General features: G+C 35.5%; 1 protein-coding gene across 1 annotated transcript in view; it reads right to left on the reverse strand.

The window, feature by feature from the left end:
- LOC113228351 overlaps positions 1-19,849 on the reverse strand; it is a 115,001-nt gene that overhangs the window by 46,625 nt on the left and 48,527 nt on the right. Inside the window, exon 5 of the mRNA XM_026461620.1 lies at positions 15,570-15,632. Coding sequence (XP_026317405.1) covers positions 15,570-15,632 — 63 coding nt within the window. The remainder of the gene's footprint in view (positions 1-15,569; positions 15,633-19,849) is intronic.

Genomic DNA, 19,849 nt, shown 5'->3' on the forward strand with positions numbered 1-19,849 from the left:
GATTTTCAGTACAAATCGGCAATTTCATACTTTAACCCCTATTATTTAGAATGTACTTAAAAATTTACATTGCTGTGCCCTTACATGGTTCATGTTTGATACTGTATGTACTGAGTAATTTAAGACCCATATTTAACAACATGTATGCAATTAAACATTTGAATTTGATAATTGAAAAAGTAATTTTTACTAATAAGTAGACATGTTAGCGTGGTATCGCTATGTACTGATCTATGTCGAACTGCTGCTTAAATTTTGAGAAGTAAAAGATGTATATCATTATAACAGATATATCAGTTTCTGGTAGCTGTAAAGGTACCTGGCTAAGTGAAGAAACTTAGTAAGTTTCTCACTATTGGTGTTGACGGCGTTTAAACCCAATAGATAGATCTGTAAGAGTCGTATTCCAGAACTCTACTCAATGCTCAAGTCAGGATCTGAGTATGATTTCAAGCACTGGAGATATGACCCTAATGGCAGGGACTTAAGTATGATTTAGAGTGCTTTAAACCATACTCAAATCCTAACTTGAGCATTGAATAGAGTTCTAGAATACGACCCTAAGAAACGCGTAAAGAAATTCGTAAGATCTGCGGAAGTAGTAAAGTTAGAACGAAGGAATAATTACAAAGTAGTCCAGTATTTTCGCAATAACATATGAATATTGTAGTGAATCGCAGCAGTCGCAGTATTTTATAGTGTTTTTAAGTTTTACTTTTATTTAAATTCTAAATTTAAACGTGATTGTTTTGGCGCCTTTTCGTGACTATTGTTTCTGTTTTTGGACTGTACGTGTTTCGTAATAAATTAATAAACTTTATGTACATTTGCTTTGGTCTTGTTCAGTCCTTGATAGCACCCGCCCGTATCAATTGATACAGTCCGCTACAAATATCATGATAGTAAACCGTCATGATATTCGATAAAAAAGGATTTTTTTTTACTTTTATTTTTTTATAATACCAAGTGACGAGATAAGAAGTCGTGCGCCAGTTGGGAAGCGACACGCCTATCCATAGCCGGTTGCAGTGCCACTTAGAGCTTATAATCGCAAAGATCTTAAGGACACTGCCACTGTGCCCGTCACCCTGAGACACTAGTTGACAAGGCCCATATGTCTGTAATTTCACCAGCACCTTTACCCTTCCAAAATAGAATGCAGCAATGCTCACATTACTGCTTGGCGGCAGAAATAGGTAACGTGGGAGTACTTCCCTGGACGAACTCTTTCACAAGAAGCTGAAGTGCTAGTAAAATATATATACTTTTATTTAAGTGAAATTTGACATCTTCAAAGAGAACATAGTAAAAGCTAGCCCTAGATAACATCCACTTTAGTGTCGCGAATTGAATTAGTTACGTGATTTCGACTCTTTGTAAAAATCCCACTCAGATAAATGGGTTAAGTGACGACGAAAATAAGGTACCTATTGACGGGCCTCCCTTAAAGTTGTTCGCAGATTTGTCAGCGCTACACGTTGCGCCCTCACAGTATTTTGTAGTAGACTTCGCACATTCACCTAAACATACTCGCGAATTACGCTTCACATTTAATTTTATTACTAGTAGGTGGTTGTTGATTGCACGCCGCACCTGCTGCACATGTTAATATTGTACCAAAGTAGTTTTCGTGTAATATTAGGAGCTGAAAACTTGGAAACACCTCTCACAGTGTATATCCGAAATTGTTGATGTCATCAGAATGCGTTCGACCAGGAACAAATATGTGGAGAACACGATAAGCCCAAAAATTCAGCGCGTTCGGTGAGATCGGCGCAGTCGGCCCGTCCTTAGAAGCAAGCAACTTTACTTCGATGTAGTCTCGACGATGATGTATTGTATTTTGGGTTCTACTAAGGAAAATAATTGAATATATTACACTAGAAATTGCATTTGTTCTTGGGTTTGTTTTTCCAAGGAAAAGGCTTAATGGTTCACGTGATGAAATTAATATGGTGCTCCGATATTACGATTCATTTAACTTTTATTACATTATCTCTATCGATTTCGCTTGAATATTGTTGTATAATATTACTGACATTATAAACAGGTAATAATATTTCAGTTAGAATAATATATTGAGGAAAATATACGCTCAGAAAACACGAATATTTTTTAATACAGACAAGTGCAAACAAAAATAAACTAAACTTTTTTTAGACGCTCACAATCCCACACTAAGGATACTCTGTGTCGCGGGTACCATGGACCCACACGTAGACAACCACAAATTACAATCAATTACAAATTATTATTATATAGGCCAACATTTCAAGACTCAAGACAAACACACTCTCTTATTGTGACTTATTGTGAAGAGAATATATCATACACAACATGTAACTATTATTGGCAAATGAAAAAAACTTTGTGACATGTTTATCTGAAAATTATCACGTGTCACAAAACCTGCTCAAGAATATGTTGTTGAACGTGACGATTCCAGAGTATTTTTGAAACAACTCTTTGGATGTGTAATTTGACAGTCTGATGATCATATTATGTATAGTGGAAAAAGTTCAACAAGTCGTAATGAAATCAATTTAAAAGCCTATAATGAAGATATAAATCGTTATCATGCCGACAATATCGACTTTTATATAATCTATCGTAAGCCACAATCATATATTTTTTTTGTTAATTAGCGTTACTTTATATATACAGGGTGTCCCAAAACTCAACGTCAAGCGGTCACTGGGCGAGAGGCCAGGTTATATCAGTTTGCTAGCTTTGACACTTCATATTTTTTTAAAAATTTACTACACTACTCTGGGCAAGTTATTTTAAAAGATGGCCGATATAATCAAGATTTCAAAATGGTACAATACTTGCCACTCTTCATTCCATAAAAAATATTATAACTTATTTTTTGCAAAAGGAGCACGTTTCAAAAAAAACTCATGCCATGATAAATAATACTTTTGTGTGCTCAAAGATTGGCTTTAACATCGCGGAAGTGAGATGGTCATATGTGACAGAGTGAGATGGATAGTGACGCTGTGCGACATGAATTAGAGTGAGCGAGACGGATAGTGACGCCGATGCTCTATTATTGATCATTGGCTATTATTATTTAGTACGCTACGTTCCTTCGTTTACTGTGCATCTTCTCATAATCGTGTAACTTTTGTACTGACGACTTTGGCTTGTGTTACCCTGGACTTGATATTGCATCTGTGTTGACGACTCTGGCTTATTCCCTGGACTCGATTTGTGTTGTGTAAACTGTATTAGTTAGTACTTAGCAAAACTAACACGTTTCGCGACATGCCGTATCTGTACACAGCGGAAGAATATGCGAACATGCATCTTATTTACGGTGAATGCCATGTAATGCCTCTGCCGCAGCCAGATTGTATCGCGAGAGGTACCCAAACTTAGAGCGTCACCCAGATCACCGCGTGTTCGTCAATGTACAGCTGGCATACTCGGAAGGACGATTGCCTAGTGCTCGTACGAGCGGTGGAAGACCTCAAGGAGACGACGACGACGTAATTTTAGAAGAAATTCGAAATGATCCCAGCACTTCAGTACGTGCGATTGAAAGAGCCACTGGAATACCGAAAAGTATTGCTCATCGAATTTTAAAGCAACACGAATATCACCCGTAACGTGTGCAACGTGTACAAAGTTTATTACCTCTTTGACTTTGACTACTCTCTCAGAATGGATTTTTGTAGAACAATGTTGGCGAGAAATCGTGAAGATCCGCAATTTATAAATTTACGGACTGACGAAATAACATTTAAAAAAGATGGTTATTTAAATTTGCACAATGTACATGACTGGCACACGGAAAACCCGCATTTAAACCAATTCAAAGTCAACATGTGGACCGGAATTTTAAATGGACAAATAATTGGACCGTTTGAGTTGCCTGAAACATTAAATGGCGACAACTACTTAGATTTTCTTCAAAACGATTTGCAAACGTTACTAGAAGATGTACCACTCAACATCTATAGAGAAATGTGGTTTCAACAAGACGGTTGCCCAGCGCATTATGCTCGTTCTGTACGTGATTATTTAAACACGGAATATTCCGGAAGGTGGATTGGGCGCCTTGGTTCAATTTTGTAGCCTCCTCGATCTTCGGACCTAAACCCCCTTGATTTTTTTTACTGGGGCTGCATAAAGGAAAAAGTATATGCAAAACCTATAGAAAATCTAGCCCAATTACGTCACAAAATTGTTGAAGCAGCAGAAGAAATTAGTTTGAGAAGATTCGCACGATTAATAAAAAGATCTTTTGTGAGGCGATGCAGAGCCTGTATTCGTGCCGAAGGCAAACAATTTAAGCATTTACTTTAACATTAAAGTATTACAATAGTTCCTTTCGTTTCATTTTGATTAAAATTTATTATAATACAACAATGGACTATTTATTAAGTTGACACACTCACATGTGTTAGGGTAGATTATTTTGTTTAATGCGTTGTCACTATCCATCTCACTCTATCACATATGACCATCTCACTTTCACGATGTTAAAGCCAATCTTTGAGCACACAAAAGTATTATTTATCATGGCATGAGTTTTTTTTGATACGAGCTCGTTTGCAAAAAATAAGTTATAATATTTTTTATGGAATGAAGAGTGGCAAGTATTGCACCATTTTTAAATCTTGATTATATGGGCCATCTTTTAAAATAACTTGCCCGGGGTAGTGTAGTACATTTAAAAAAAAAATGAAGTGTCAAAGCTAGCTGACATATTTTTTTTAAGCTACGACTCAATGAAACTTATTTTTTTTTACTAAACTCATAACGTTTATTGTTAGATTTGTGACTGCAATAAATAGCATGGTTATTTATGATGACGTTAAAAAAAATCTCTCCAAAATTTGAAAATTTGTGATAACAGTACCTAAACATGTGGTCCAGGGTATCGACTTTCAACATTTTCAAAAAAATGCCTATTATCACTTAACTAAGTGACACGGATTTTTTTTTAATTTTTACCCGAATTGGTATAACCTGGCCTCTCGCCCAGTGACCGCTTGACGTTGAGTTTTGGGACACCCTGTATATATCCAATATACGCAACAGTAAAGTTACAAATATGAAAAATAATGCGTAAGTTTCAATTTTAGAACATATGAAAATCATTTATTCCATACAAAATCACTACAAAAAATAATTGTAAGTTTTTCGTTGAAAAAAAAAACCGACGTCAAGTTTGCTTATCGGTTGTTTTCGTTTTCCATGGGATCCCCTCATCAGATTCTGACTTCTTGGTGATAATGTGACTGTTACGGACTCCTATTTATTTTACACCTTTTTTCTGGTTGTCATGGTGACGGTGATTTGTTTATTACATACATGTATTATGTCAAGTGAAAAGTCTACTTTTACTTGCGGAAAATATTTTTCTTAATTTGTGACAGCTGAAATGAACCTGGAACAGCATCGTCGGCGTCAGGGACCCACCACGAGAGTACATCCTTTCAAACAAAAAACAATTTTCAAAATCGGTCCACAACATACTGAGAATACGGTGAGTACAAGCACGTCTATAAAACTTGAGGATTTTCTTCAATTTCCATGGGATCCCCTCATCAGATTTCGACTTGGTGATAATGAGACCACCACGAGAAAGTACCCGTTCAAACCAAAAAAGAATTTTCAAAATCGGTCTGTATGTGACGGTGAAATCGGAAGACATACATACAGCTGTATACTGTAAACTTATAACCTCCTCCTTTTTTCGGTTAAAAATAAATAATGAGCATAACAGAGTGTGCGCTATACTGTTACGGAATCCGTTTAATCGCAATATCTCGAGAATCACAGGTATTATGCTCATTCTAGTCCTTCCGATAAATTATAAAGTAACCTTAGAAGGTTCTGAATTTGGGCTTACGATTCTTTACGTAGGAGGGATCGATATACCGTTGTCGGTCTCTCAACGGTATAGGACTCTTCCGTGGAATATTACTTATTAAAATTACATGAGTACAATTTAACAACTGACAGTTAACAGACAAATACATTATTTTGGCGATTCATGAATATAAATGAGTTTTTCATCGTAAAAGACATCGCATACAGGTGTTAAACTTGCCATATAAATAGAATTAGATAATTTTGTAGGACTTCATAATTATATAACTGCATTTGATTGATTACATAAAGTACCGTTCTAAAGTAATTGACAACCTAGAGAATATACATATATTATATTGATCTTCAAAACTGTTAGATGAAGTAATTAAAAATTTATTTCAACGTTCATTTTATTGGTAATTATAAAGTTAATTTGACATATAAGCAAAATTATTCACTCTGCTATATTGACAGCCTATATTTTTTTTTCCTTTTTTTCGTAGTCTTGACCGTTTTGGCAGGGAAATGTTATTTCAAAAAGACTCTACAAGCGATTTTCCTCACGAATAACCCCAAAAGAGAGATAGAATTCAAATAAAAGAGGAAGGAACAGAACTTAATTTTAGAGATTGAGCGGGCCATGTCATGGTCTTTAGTTAGTACTAAAAGAAAATAAATCCCTTCCCGAGTAATCGATTTTATGAAACAATATCTATCCAAAGATTTTCTTATAGCGCTCTATCATTAAGATTCTTGTAGACGTGATAATTTCGCCTACAAGAGCGTGCCTGAAATCGTGACCGAGCCCTTGTGTTTAATCGATGATACAACACACTAAACTCTCCAATCGAATATTCTATATTTAGAGTCGAATATTTCAAATTGTGACTCTTCGTTCCGGAGTAGATATTTTTCGCGTTGGTTCTATGCATCAATTTTTTTTTATTGCTTAGGCCAACCTCTTCTTCTTAATTACAGCATAATACATAGGGCGCTCTTTAAGTTTCCGGAACTGGCCACTTACATAAACAATATTTGAAAAGTAATTACGAAATTTAAAATGGAACTCTTTGGCTGTAGAATACAGTTTGTTACATCTGACAGTCACTTGTTTTTACATTGTGGCGTCATTTTAGAAATTGGTTGTCTACATCACCATGGATTTAACTCGTGAAAATATTCGTAGTATGATTTTCTACGACTTTAAGTGTAATTTAACAGCTCAGCGGAGCTTCGCTCGGCTTCAAACTGCTTTTGGCGATGAAGCACCATGCAAGACGACTATTTATAGCTGGATTGCAGAATTCAAATGCGGTCGTGTGAATCTCAGTGACGAATTTCGTGATGGTCGCCCGTCCACTGCTGTGAACAACAAAAAAATCGATGCCGTGCGCCGTATGATCAAAACAGACTGGTATGTGACATACCATGAGATTCGGGCATCCTTAGACATAGGCATGAGTCAAATAAAATCAATACTACACAAACATTTAGATGTGGAAAAGATGTGCTCTCGGTGGATCCCACACAATTTAACAGAGGCTCAAAAAACGGATCGCGTCACTAGGTGCAATGCCATGCTTACCAGATTCAATGAAGGGGCATCAAATTTGGTGTGGGACATAGTAACAGGTGACGAAACATGGATTTATAGTTACGATCTCAAAACAAAGCAGCAATCGAGCGTATGGGTGTTTCGAGATGAGCCGAAAACAACCAAAGTGGCGCGCGTGCAAAGTGCCTCTAAGCGGATGACTGCTTCTATTTTTAATAAAACTGGACACGTGGCTACTGTTGCTTTGGAGAATCGTTGTACCGTGGATAGTGATTGGTATACGACCACTTGTTTGTCGGAAGCTATTGACAAACTCCATAAAAATAACCGAAAACGCCGTATCATCTTACACCACGATAATGCCAGTTCTCACACCGCCAGACAGACTAATGAATTTTTGAAGGTGAACAACGTTGACCTTATGAGCCATCACGCGTACAGTCCCGTCCTGGCACCTTATGACTTTTATTTATTTCCTAAAATTAAGAACAAGTTACGCGGTCAACGATTTTCATCACCTGAAGAGGCTGGCGAAGAGTATGAAAAATACGTTTCCGCGATTGTCACGGAGGAGTGGCATAAATGTTTTCAAAATTGGTTCATTCGTATGAAAAAGTGCATTATCGCTAACGGAGAATATTTTGAGAAACAATAAATTCATTTCTGACCATTCATTCCGGAAACTTATAGTGCGTCCACGTATAAGAGTTTCGTGGCCGCCACTCCACTAGGATATATAGGCGTATCCTAGCAAATTTAAGTTAATTAAGGGGTCGTTGGTTCGAATCCTTGTAACCGGACGCACATGACGTATTAATTTCTAAATAACGTATTTTTGTCAATATTTAATGGCAATACCTCTCGCTAACGGTGATGGCAAACAGCTAAATGAAACCTGTACGCCGAAGAAATTTCGCAACCCGTTGAACACGTGTGATCCTCATAATTAATCAATTAAGCAGCTTAATATTGCAGATAGACTTTTCACAATATGATACCAGAGAATTCTAAAGTATTTTGGTCATGTTGCTCGCCGACAACCAGACAACCTTGACAAACTGTTTGTGATGGGTAAGGAGGAGGGAAAGATACTCTGCAGTCGATCACCTAGCAGATGGAGTGACCAAAAACCCGCTCTCACTGGCCTCCCTATAACAACTGCCATGAGAGAGGCCTTTGACAGAACCAGACAGAAGAAAATCGTCCACAAAGTCTCGAAAACCTTTCGGGGACACAATCTTCAGCAATAAAGACAATGACTAAGTAGAAGAAGAAGATCTCCATCCAGCATTGGGGCAGCGCCTTTAGGCGTGGTGGACTATGACCGAAACACCCGTGCCCAGTAGTACGTATAATGAATTGAAGGTGATAATAATAATTCTAAAAACTAGCTTCACCAGGCTGCTTTTCGTCAAGTGCCCGTGATCGATTCACGTCCGAAGCATTTTCTGGGCTGTCGCGAGTAGTTGCGTTTTTTTTAATAGACGATTTTACAATATGTCGATGTTCAGCCAGTATTGTCATTTTTGGCGTCTATAGCGTATTTTATTTCTTCCAACTCCCCAAACGTAAATAGTAGTCCACGGTTCGCCTCAAGTTTGAGTATTTTTTTCTTTTGCGTGTTTGTTATTTGGACGTAGGAATGTAAGTTTCAATACCTACTTACTTATTTTGACGTATATGTAACTCATTATCTCAACGATGCAAATATTCTGAAGATAGATAAAAAAGTTATTAAAAAAATTAAAAAAAAAGATTAATTAGATTAAATTAATTATTAAAAAAAAAAAAAGATTGGATATAGTCAAAATCTCCTGTGTGCTGAACTTTTGTTTGATACAGTCAAAACTAGGGCACCTAAATATCTATATGACATATTTACGTGGCCATCTATTATTAACATATACCACAGAGAAAGGTCTGTACGCTCATGTTGTAGGTACTTATGGTATCACAACATAGAGAACTGTGGCCGTAGCATGGCACTATATCGCATGCAATATGTGATAAACCTCCCCGTGACATATTTATTCCGGTTGATAAACCTGTGTTACTATTATTAAATTATTTTATCTGCGAATACTGAATCGGTAAGAAACCGCACCAGAGTCATTCGTTCTTTTATTCATTTAGTAATTAACTATTGTTATACATTTTGGAGAACAACGACAACGATATGAAATTTCCTATAATCCTTTCATCATCGCCGCGAAAACGACGAAATAAAATATCATAAAAAATCAATATCTAAAATATATCAAAAATACACATAATTTGTGGATGTGAATATAAATGTAACAAAATGATTTATTCTATACGTAAGTGCATAATATACATTAGTAGGAAGTGTTGTTTATTCGATATGTTAGTGCATATTATGCACTTACATATCAAATAAATCATTTCTATACTATATAAATAATATATCGCTTCGATTCAAGCGTGAAGGGTAGTATTTTAGATGCACAATTCACACTTTAATATATTTATTATTTCAATGAACAATTTCACTCTTTGTCGTTTCTTATATTTTTGCTTACAAACAACTTCTACATTTAGTCCCTCTCGTTGATTCTGACTGAAAACCAGCGCCAAAACCATAACAAACTTAGATATGCTGACTCAGCACCCTTTCACTCCCATGACAAAATGTTTTATTTTTCCTTTTGTATTTAATCTGTATATGTGTCGTATTAGTAAATAGTGTTTATGTACGTATCTATGTTATCTATTCCATAAATAGAAAATGCTGTATTTTCACAATACTAAGTCGACAATGTTGACATCTAAATCGCAGAAAAAGCCTTTCGATATTACATTGTTTCGAAGCAGTTAAAACATGTTTAATCAACAATTCGCCCCCATAGACAAATGGCAAAGTCGAAGTTCGTAAATATTTTTACGCCGTTAGATAGATAACAAATTAATACACGTCCCCACTAATTCGTGTCACTTTATTGACAATATCGAGTAAATTATAGTGAAACGTTATCACACGCGTTGCTCTCATTTCAAAGTAAGTAACTAAAAGCACTTATAGGAAATGGAATTAATGATTTTCAAACAAAATAACTGAGTCGGCCGTCATCATGGGACCTTTAAAAGGGGCCGAAATATTGGTTTGTTTGAAAAAACAAATATACGTGATTTAGATTAGTGAAAATAATTTCATTGCCTATATGTGCCAATTGCAATTTTTTTTTATAATATCAAGTGACGGCACGAATAAGTCGTGCGCCTGATGGTAAGCTACACGCCTGTCCATAAAAGATCTGAGGGGCATTGTCACTGCGCCCGTCACCTTGAGACATAAGTTGACAAGTCCCATGTACCTTTAATTTAACCAGCACCCTTACCCTTCAAAACCGGAACACAGTAATGCTAACATTACTGCTTGGCGGCAGAAATAGGTAAGGTGGCAGTACTTCCCTGGAATACCTACCTATGAACTCGATAAAGCACTTGTGTTATGGAATTCGGAAACAACGATGGTACTACAAACTCACAGGCCCGAGACGGCCGGGGATCGAACCCGAGATCTCAAGATGGCGACACTACGAAGACCTGTGTGTAAGCCACTGGACTATGAAAGTCGCCAAAAATCATGTTACGTTACGTTAATTAAAATGTTCCCATTAAATGAAAGCATAACCAGAGTAATGTTGTCTTTAAATATATTCTCGACTTAAACCGTAGCAAAAGATAAATCTCGTATATCCAATTATTTTTTACAACAAGAGGTGTAAGTGAAATTGCTTCATAAATGTTTAGTGAAATGTCTGCAGAAGGAAGGAATATATTAAAAAAGGAAGTATCAATAATACGCAGATGAAATATTAAAATGCAGAGCAATAAGACGTTTGATTTTTATTTTTATTCGTGTAACACAGATTTTTTGTAATTTAGAGAAATGTAATTGCAATATAATAAATTAGGCGTGTTGACGATATTTTTGGTTATGCTTCATTATAGATTACACAGTAAAAGCGTTATGTTCTGACAAATACCTCTGACAAATACCGCCGTCATGAAAAACAGTAAAAGAAAATTATACCTTCTTCCACGAGATTTGCAAATTATTTGAAAAATAAAGTAACCTTTCAGAATGGAAAGGTTGCTTTCATAACAAGTGAAATATTCTAATCGTAGAAAAAAACAAACTTATAACAGTACCATGTTTGTTGTAGAAACTACAATAGCATAAAGTAGTTATTACGTAGTTATTGTTATGTTTTGTAAAACGCGCTTTAGTATCGGAGCTGTGATTAAATTATCGTTTCACGCACATGCAGGTGGGTATACTATTTAGGTAGGTATACACAATACTACGTAATATATTGCTGTATGGATTCCTCCATAGCTACTAAATATTCAAGACATGAATATTATATAATACAACGAAAATAAAACAGCGTTGTGTTTTTTATTCTTCCCACAATATTTTGATATTAATTATGTTGGCAGTTGGACATCTATTTGTAGATACGGTAAACAATACTACTTTAATACGAGGATTGTTTACCATTATCATGTTTGTTTTATATATCCAAGCAGCCCACCCATATCTAAATATATTTCAAATAAGATAATAAGAGAAATTAGAGGTCAAATTCCGTCAAGATATCTCAAAGAAGGTTTCTAGATAATTTAAAATAAAAGTGGGCACAACTTTATTAGTAGATCACAAGAGTGCTTTGAGAAAGTATCTGTAGGTAGTGTTAAGATTCATTCTTATCTTTTTTATTTTGGTATTGTTTGAAGTAACCCTTCTAGAATGCTACAAGACCATTTGTAGAATGATGACAGTTTTTATTTAGTCTTGTCGATAGTTTTTAGATAATTTATAGTATAGACTATAGATATAGATATTTTTATATAGATAGTTTTCTTAATAGTGCTATTTTAAAACCAAAATACTAAAGTGTTACAAACATAGGACGCAATTTTCTTAATACTAATAGATTTCATGTTTAATGGCTTACAAAATATAAACTATATAAATTGCAACATGGCGAAATTAGATATAATATTTCTGACTTTTTCGCGCAATGTTTAATCGGTTAGAAAGCGCAAATTGACGTGCGACTTTAAATACATTGTGAAAAGTGATGTAAAACCTGTCATAAAAGTAATGCGCTCGCTAAATTTTAAATATTTAAGTATAAAATATAAACTTAATAAAAATACAGTTATCGATTTTAAATATTTATAGAAAGCTTAAATATACAAAATAAACCATTTCCAAGAAGTTCTAGGCTTTTTCAATTTAGATTTACTTTTTAAAAAGAAAATAATTTTTTCTCGGCTACTTCATAGTCATTCTTTAAAAATAAAAATGGCGATAAGAATTTAAAGCTTTTTTCAAAACACAGTTGGGAGCATTTTGTCTACAGCTTTATCTATAGAAAAACTTTAGAATACGAAAAGATTATTTTTACTTGCTTTAGTGTAGTTGAACTCGTCGAAGAATATTCCTCCTATGAGATTTTTATGATTGTCTACAAAACGCGATGCTTCTAAGCGATTTTTTCTTTTGACAGTATTACAAAACCTTTATAAGGTTATAAGACAAAAATGAGCTCTTTATGCAATAAAAAACTTTTCAAAACACTAGGTCAAAAAAACAATTGGAAAAAATCTAATTTGTCGCAGAAAAAAACGTTATTCTGCATAATTGTATGGAATGTGTTATAATATGACTAGAAAGGTGGATAAATTTACTATCATTTAAATATAAGGAATATTTTAATGACATATCTAACTTATGATGGAAGAAATAAAATTCTCATTACAAAATTGAGGTTATTTTTTCACGCCAACCACATTTCAAACAATGATTTCACATTCTATTGATAAACGGCACAATACACATACATAACATTGAAGTACAGTAGTTTACACGCTTATTTCAATTGTTTTTATCATTTCACAACACGGAATTACTTCACAATGTTTATTTATTTGTCAACAAACAAATGCCAGCCATGACCGGCCCGAGCGCGAATTACGACTATTGTATCCAGCGTTGCCAATTTGTAGGGAATTCCCCAAATTGTGGGGAGTTTCAACTAGACTGGGGATTTTGTGGGGATTGGCGCTATGTGAGGAAAATGTGGGGATTCTAGCATTTTATCGTTTTGTTTAATCTATCAATTGCTGATGCATCGCTAGTTTGATCATTACTGTTGTACAGAACCACTGTGATGGACTATATCGACCTGTTATTCAACATCGCACATCTCTCGTATTATTAACAAGCAGCTTAATTATAATTATTATTAGAGCACTTGGTTCCGAATAATTAAATTACCAGTGGGTGCATGTTGAGTTCGCGATTCTTTCTCCCGCTTAGGACAGTCCCCGGTATAAAGCAAAACGAAATCAGCTATTGATAAACAAAGCCGAGCAGTTAGTACTTCTTTACTTACACCACAACTTACCACTCGTCAACTTTAAATATTAAATATAGGTCGAAACTCATTGATTATTTCTAACGTTAACATAGTATCACCAAATGCACAACAAATAATCAATTTACTTAATTTTGTAAGGCAAAGAAAAATAATTTTTTGTTCAGACTGATTACAGATTAATGTTGAATCTAATTAATATTATAATTAATACAACTGCCTCCGTGGCCGAACGGTTACCATGACGGACTGCCATGCAGAGGTCCCAGGTTCAATTCCCGGGTCAGGAGAAATATTTGTATGGCCTACATTTAATTCTCTCGTGAGTTTGGATGTAATTTGTGGTTATCTACGTGTTTGTCCATGGCACCCGCGGCACAGGGTTTCCCTAGTGCGGGGCTATGTTGAGTGTGTACGTTATTATTATTATAGTGATTTTTGGGGATTTTGAACAATTGGTATTGGCAACGCTGATTGTATCGAATGATGTGACTTAATATCCAAGGTTTACCACCTCCACCATCTTTTAATATTCTTTACTTTATCCATTTTGCATGAACTCTTACAACGTCCAATAGAGTAAAAACCCTAATTGTAGTATGTTTTTAAATAAAATCTACTGAAGACGCGCTATAATGTGTTTGTCAATAAGTACAAACACTACAGAATGTCTATAAATTAAATATATCTAGAATAAACTTAAGAACACCAGTTTTTAGAGTATTAATAGGCTTTACTGGATGTATATAGAACAATTTTACTAAAAATAATCAGTTGTTCTACAGATGAACTTAAAATAATGACTATAGAGTAAATCTTAAGAGAGATTACACTTAATTATGTTGTTTCTATTCAGAAGGTTTTAAAATTTAGACTTGAGTGAAATAAGTCTATAAGAATAACTTCTTTTTCTAAAACCATTTATAGAGAAGTATTATCTAAATCTATACCATATTAAGACTGTTTATAGATATAACAGTTTTAAGGCGTTTAATGTGTGCTCCTTGGGTACACTTCATCACAATACAAATTTATAAAAACTACGTATATTATGAGCCGCAATGACGTTGAAACAAGCGAACAATAAAACAAATTAATTAAGACAGTGGGAAAAACTCACACGATTCAAATTATTACACAGACCAAAGCTGTTTCCATCTCTGAAACCCCTATCTGTCCGGTTCGTTCACTCTCATCAGCTCGTATTCGTTAATATTCAATTTAAGAACGTACTTAAATAAATCTGTGAAAATATTACTCCTTAGTTCCTAAAATAGAATAGAAAAATATATAAAGGTTTTACATTAAAGCACATTTACAGCCTAAATACGTTAAACAACGTTTTACAGAAGTATATCCTTAATATAAAACACTCTAGCAAGGCTTTCGCATTTTTTATCATCAGCACCGACCGCTTGTAAGAGGTCAGAGAAAGAAATGACCATAAATTCATTAAATACGAACGTATACGCAAGGAACGGTAATTCAGCAGTTTTCTTTGAAAAAGGTGCACCTTCCATTTTCTCACGTTTATTTGCCATTTTTTCAGTTATGTCTTCATTTGCCGTAAGTTATCGGGTTAGGATAAAATATAAAACGAAAGATTTTTTTTTCGTTTGAGCGCAATGGTTGCAAAATTATACTAATTTTTATTTCGCGGAAAAAGTTGATTTGATATGAGGTTAAAGAGAATAGGGTTATATTTTTTTCCTCTAACACTTATGAATGATGCTGGCTCACACCAAGGTATTTGGACGAATACTATGAAGAATACTTACGTTTAACATTATAATGAAGAAATCCAGCGTGAAGAGAAACGACGTGATTGGATTGAAGTTGAGCTGGGAACAAAAAAATAGACGGTAAAATTTAAGTATAAAAATCAACTTTTATTATGCAGCCAAAAGCACATCAATCAATTTGGACTTTGGGCTGTTGTTGTCACAGGCGGCGAAGAGTTAAATTTAAAAATGTAAGTATCATACTTGACGTGCTCTGTACCCTTTACCTTCGTATTTATAAATATATCCATGTAAATATATTTTGTTGTTTTTTTTAACGCAGACACTCAACAAAGCCCCGCACTAGGGAATCTTTGTGTCGCGGGTGCAATGGATACACACATAGACTACCACAAATTACACCCAAACTCACGAGAGAAATAAATGTAGGCCATACAAATGTTTCCCGGTCCGGGAATCGAACCTGAGACCTCTGCGTGGCAGTCCGGCATGGTAACCGTTCAAGACAGGCCAGATTTTGACTTAGATCGAGGGCCTCCTGAGAGTCCAACGCTCCTAAATACTCCTTGCTACGGCACTGTCGTAGTAATTACGAGTACCATTACACCTAAGGTCGAGAGAATTCAGAACAAGATAATATATCTCGATAACTGAGATTTATATAATAAACAATTTTATTTTTAGCGCATCTATCAACTAGCCACCACGGTGATAATCAAAGTAGGCACTTCTGTATCGCATTGCCGGTCTGTCGTAGGTAAATGTAACTTTAGGGACCGACCCCACTTGTTTACGGGCATCAGCACATCGTCCGTACTGAACGCTTCTTTTATGTCATCCGTGAAATGGTAAAGTCGAAAGCGTCACTTTGAGTAAAAATGCGTCGTATATCACTGATTCGAATTTTTTCTGCATTAATTTGTCTAGGCTTCGTTGCAGTGTTTAATCAAACACAATAATAAGGCAACTCGCAATTTTTCAGTGGTCCGATTTGCTTAAGCATCTTTGTGAGATTTTTAAATTCCCTTATTTTGCATACCCTATAATAGCACCAAAAATCCTTTCATCTTTTCACGAAGTCTGGTTTATTCAGCGTATTTCAGCATCTAGCGTGCTGATGATACTTCATATAAAATACCACGTTTAGCATGGATGCAGCGCTGATGTGAGATAACTAGTGGGGTGCAGCCCATATTCTACCCAATATCAATTAACACTTTTATTACCGATACTATAGCAAAATAAATCCCGACGGCAAGTACAGAACTAAAGTCACGTAATAACAATAGCAATAGCGACTCAGGTAGCAATAATAATGGACGTTACGATTTCAATAAAACGAATAATTGTTCTTTCGCTGCGGGGACAACATTTGTAAGCGTTTATTCAAATGTATTGGAACACTTTCTTGTAAAATAAATAGGCGCCCTGTTATTGATTTTAGTTATAGTTGTTCAGTACACAATTTTTAAGTTCCATACTAAACTGTTTTGATAGTCATCAAAAATATTAACAAAATAAACAACATCGCTGAAGTAAATTCCACGCGTTGTGACTGAAGTAGCTTTTTTAAAAAAATAGCGTAGTGAATAAAACATCACATACATGCCTGTTGAGAACAATAAGTTTATTAGAGGGTCGGATTTCCTTTTTGACAGACAGCCTCTTTATAACAATTCTATTCTTACTAACGTAGCTAATCAGTTATAGGAATACCACTAACATTTCAAAAAGATACTAGGTATACAGCTCACGCTTTTCGTTCCACGGTATTTAGCAGAGTCTTCATTACGATATCTGCTTTATGTACTCGTAAAAGAAAACATAAAGAATTTATTTTCCATTCTGTGAAAATATATTTGTTTCTCTATATTGTTATCTTCACTTTTCATAAAATACTCCGAGAACGAAAGGAGTTAAATTAAGAGAGAGCTAGTCAATCGTGAAAATAAATCTACTTGCTTTATCTAAGTACCTTTTATATTGTAAAGCAATCAGTTGGCTGTTTGATTTAAGCTATTGTTCCAAGTTTCATTTGATATGCATAACCCGGCACAGAAGTAATAATAAGCTTCCAGGTAATAATGAGCTTCCGTTTGCTCTTTTAAACGTTAGAAAACAAGAACAATAAGAGGCTTTACGTTCATAGTTGTTTGTTTTATTTTTATTTAGAAAGTCCTATTAATTAGCCAACGAACATTTAATGTCCTGTTACTTGTTTTCAAATTCAGTAATAAGTAAACAGACAGATCATAAATGGTTTCCCTCTCATGTAAACACAATATGAGCTTCCGTAGATTCTGTTGCGTAGAAGATGTTTTATTTTGTAAAATGGATCTTTAAAAAATATATAATATATTTATTATTGTGTTTAACTTTGTTAAGAGTTTCAGACAACAACGTACGGCGACACAATATTGGTTTGCCAAGTTGTTATTAATTTTTATTGCATGAATCGTTTTTAGTGAGTACGCGCCACTGAGCTATAAAACCTTTATTACCTTTATTAACGTTGCAACGTTATTGCTTTGCATTGCATCGTGACCGTGCACGTCACATACACAAGGCTTTCGCTTTGAGTTGTCAGCAATATTAATTTTAGATATTGCACACGCGTTAGGGTTTACATACGGCCTGTTCAAGTGATCTAGAATTTAATGGGTTGAATTTACTTCTAACTCTACGAATTATAATATTATTTGTCATTCAAATGGTTTACTTATAAGCAAATTGAAATAGTTTTTTAGAATGATTTTCAAACATGTGAATATATTCTCAGTACAGAGTACTAAAAAAACCGACCTCAAAAGTCATCATTCATCCTCTAGTTTGCCACACTAAGAGTCGTATTCTAGAACTCTACTCAATGCTCAAGTCAGGATTGCAATTGAAACACAAGCACTGGAAATACGATCCTAATGGCAAGGACTTGAGTATGATTTTCAGTGCTCACTGCAATACTCAAGTCCTGACGTAAGTGGGTATGGTCGACAACTCTAAAAGTAGCCGGTAACATCATCAATAAAAGTCATGTCAACGTGAGAGACCTACCACCCAAAAATTAAGAATAATTGCAATATATGTATTTATTGACTATCGTGAAGTTTTACTACCATGATTTTCATGTATTTTCTTTTTGTAAAAACGCTCCAATAGTTCGTTATTATTATATCAGTAGATACAAAGATCGAACACAAAAATAAATTCTTTCGATCTGACTGGATTCGAACCACTACTGTCTGTTGCCTTGCCGGGGCCACCGCTCTTAACCAACTGCATCGTCGCATCAGCAACAATTGCTGTTTTCGTACTTCGGAATATACGTAATGTTCCAGGAATACATAATGGTCAACAACTTCGAGTGTAGTAATTTTAACTGGAGCGGGTACAACATGGGCATTCGACATAATCTTCGTCTTGTCCATGTTCATCTTAAGGCCCACTCTTTGGGAAACACTAGTGAGATCTTCGAGCATTGTGTTAAGGTCTCCCAAAGTCTCAGCCATAAAAACTATATCATCGGCAAATCGAAGGTGTGTTAGATACTCGCCGTTGATGTTGATGCCAAGTCCTTTCCAGTCGAGAAGCTTGAAAATATTCCCCAACGCAGCAGTGAACAATTTCGGAGATATCACATCTCCCTGTCTCGCGCCTCGTTGCAGTTGGATATAATTAGAGCTCTGATCCTGTAACCGGACTGACATAATAGCGTTTTTGTATAAGTTCCTAAACACCTGGATATATCTATAGTCTATTTGGCACCTTTGGAGAGAGTGCAGCACCGTCCAGGTCTCGATCGAATCAAAGGCCTTCACATACTCCACAAACGCTAAGCAAAGTGGCCGGTTATACTCCTCAGCAGTGTTGGGCAAAATTTAATTGTTCTGGCAATTAAAGATTGACAATTGATTAATTGTCAATTGCGAAACAGCAACCGGGCCCCAAACCGGGGCCTCCAATCGGGCCCCCCAACCGGGCCTCCAACCGGGCCCCCCAACCGGGGCCCCCAACTGGGGCCCCAACCGGGCCCCCCAACCGGGCCCCCCCAACCGGGCCCCCAACCGGGGCCCCAACTGGGCCCCCCAACCGGGGACCCTAACCGGCCGGAATTGATTTTAATTGCAAATTTAATTGCAATTAAAATCAATTCAATTGAAATCAATTGCAATTAAAATCAATTGCAATTGATTTCAATTGAATTGATTTTTTAATCTGATTGAATTATTGATTGTTTAATTGATTAACGCCCAACACTGGGCTATGTTGAGTGTACGTTATTATTATTATAGTGATTTTTGGGGATTTTGAACAATTGG

This window comes from Hyposmocoma kahamanoa, unplaced genomic scaffold (genome assembly GCF_003589595.1).
Source record: "Hyposmocoma kahamanoa isolate Upper Pololo Valley unplaced genomic scaffold, ASM358959v1 100021, whole genome shotgun sequence".
In the NCBI taxonomy this organism is placed as follows: domain Eukaryota; kingdom Metazoa; phylum Arthropoda; class Insecta; order Lepidoptera; family Cosmopterigidae; genus Hyposmocoma; species Hyposmocoma kahamanoa.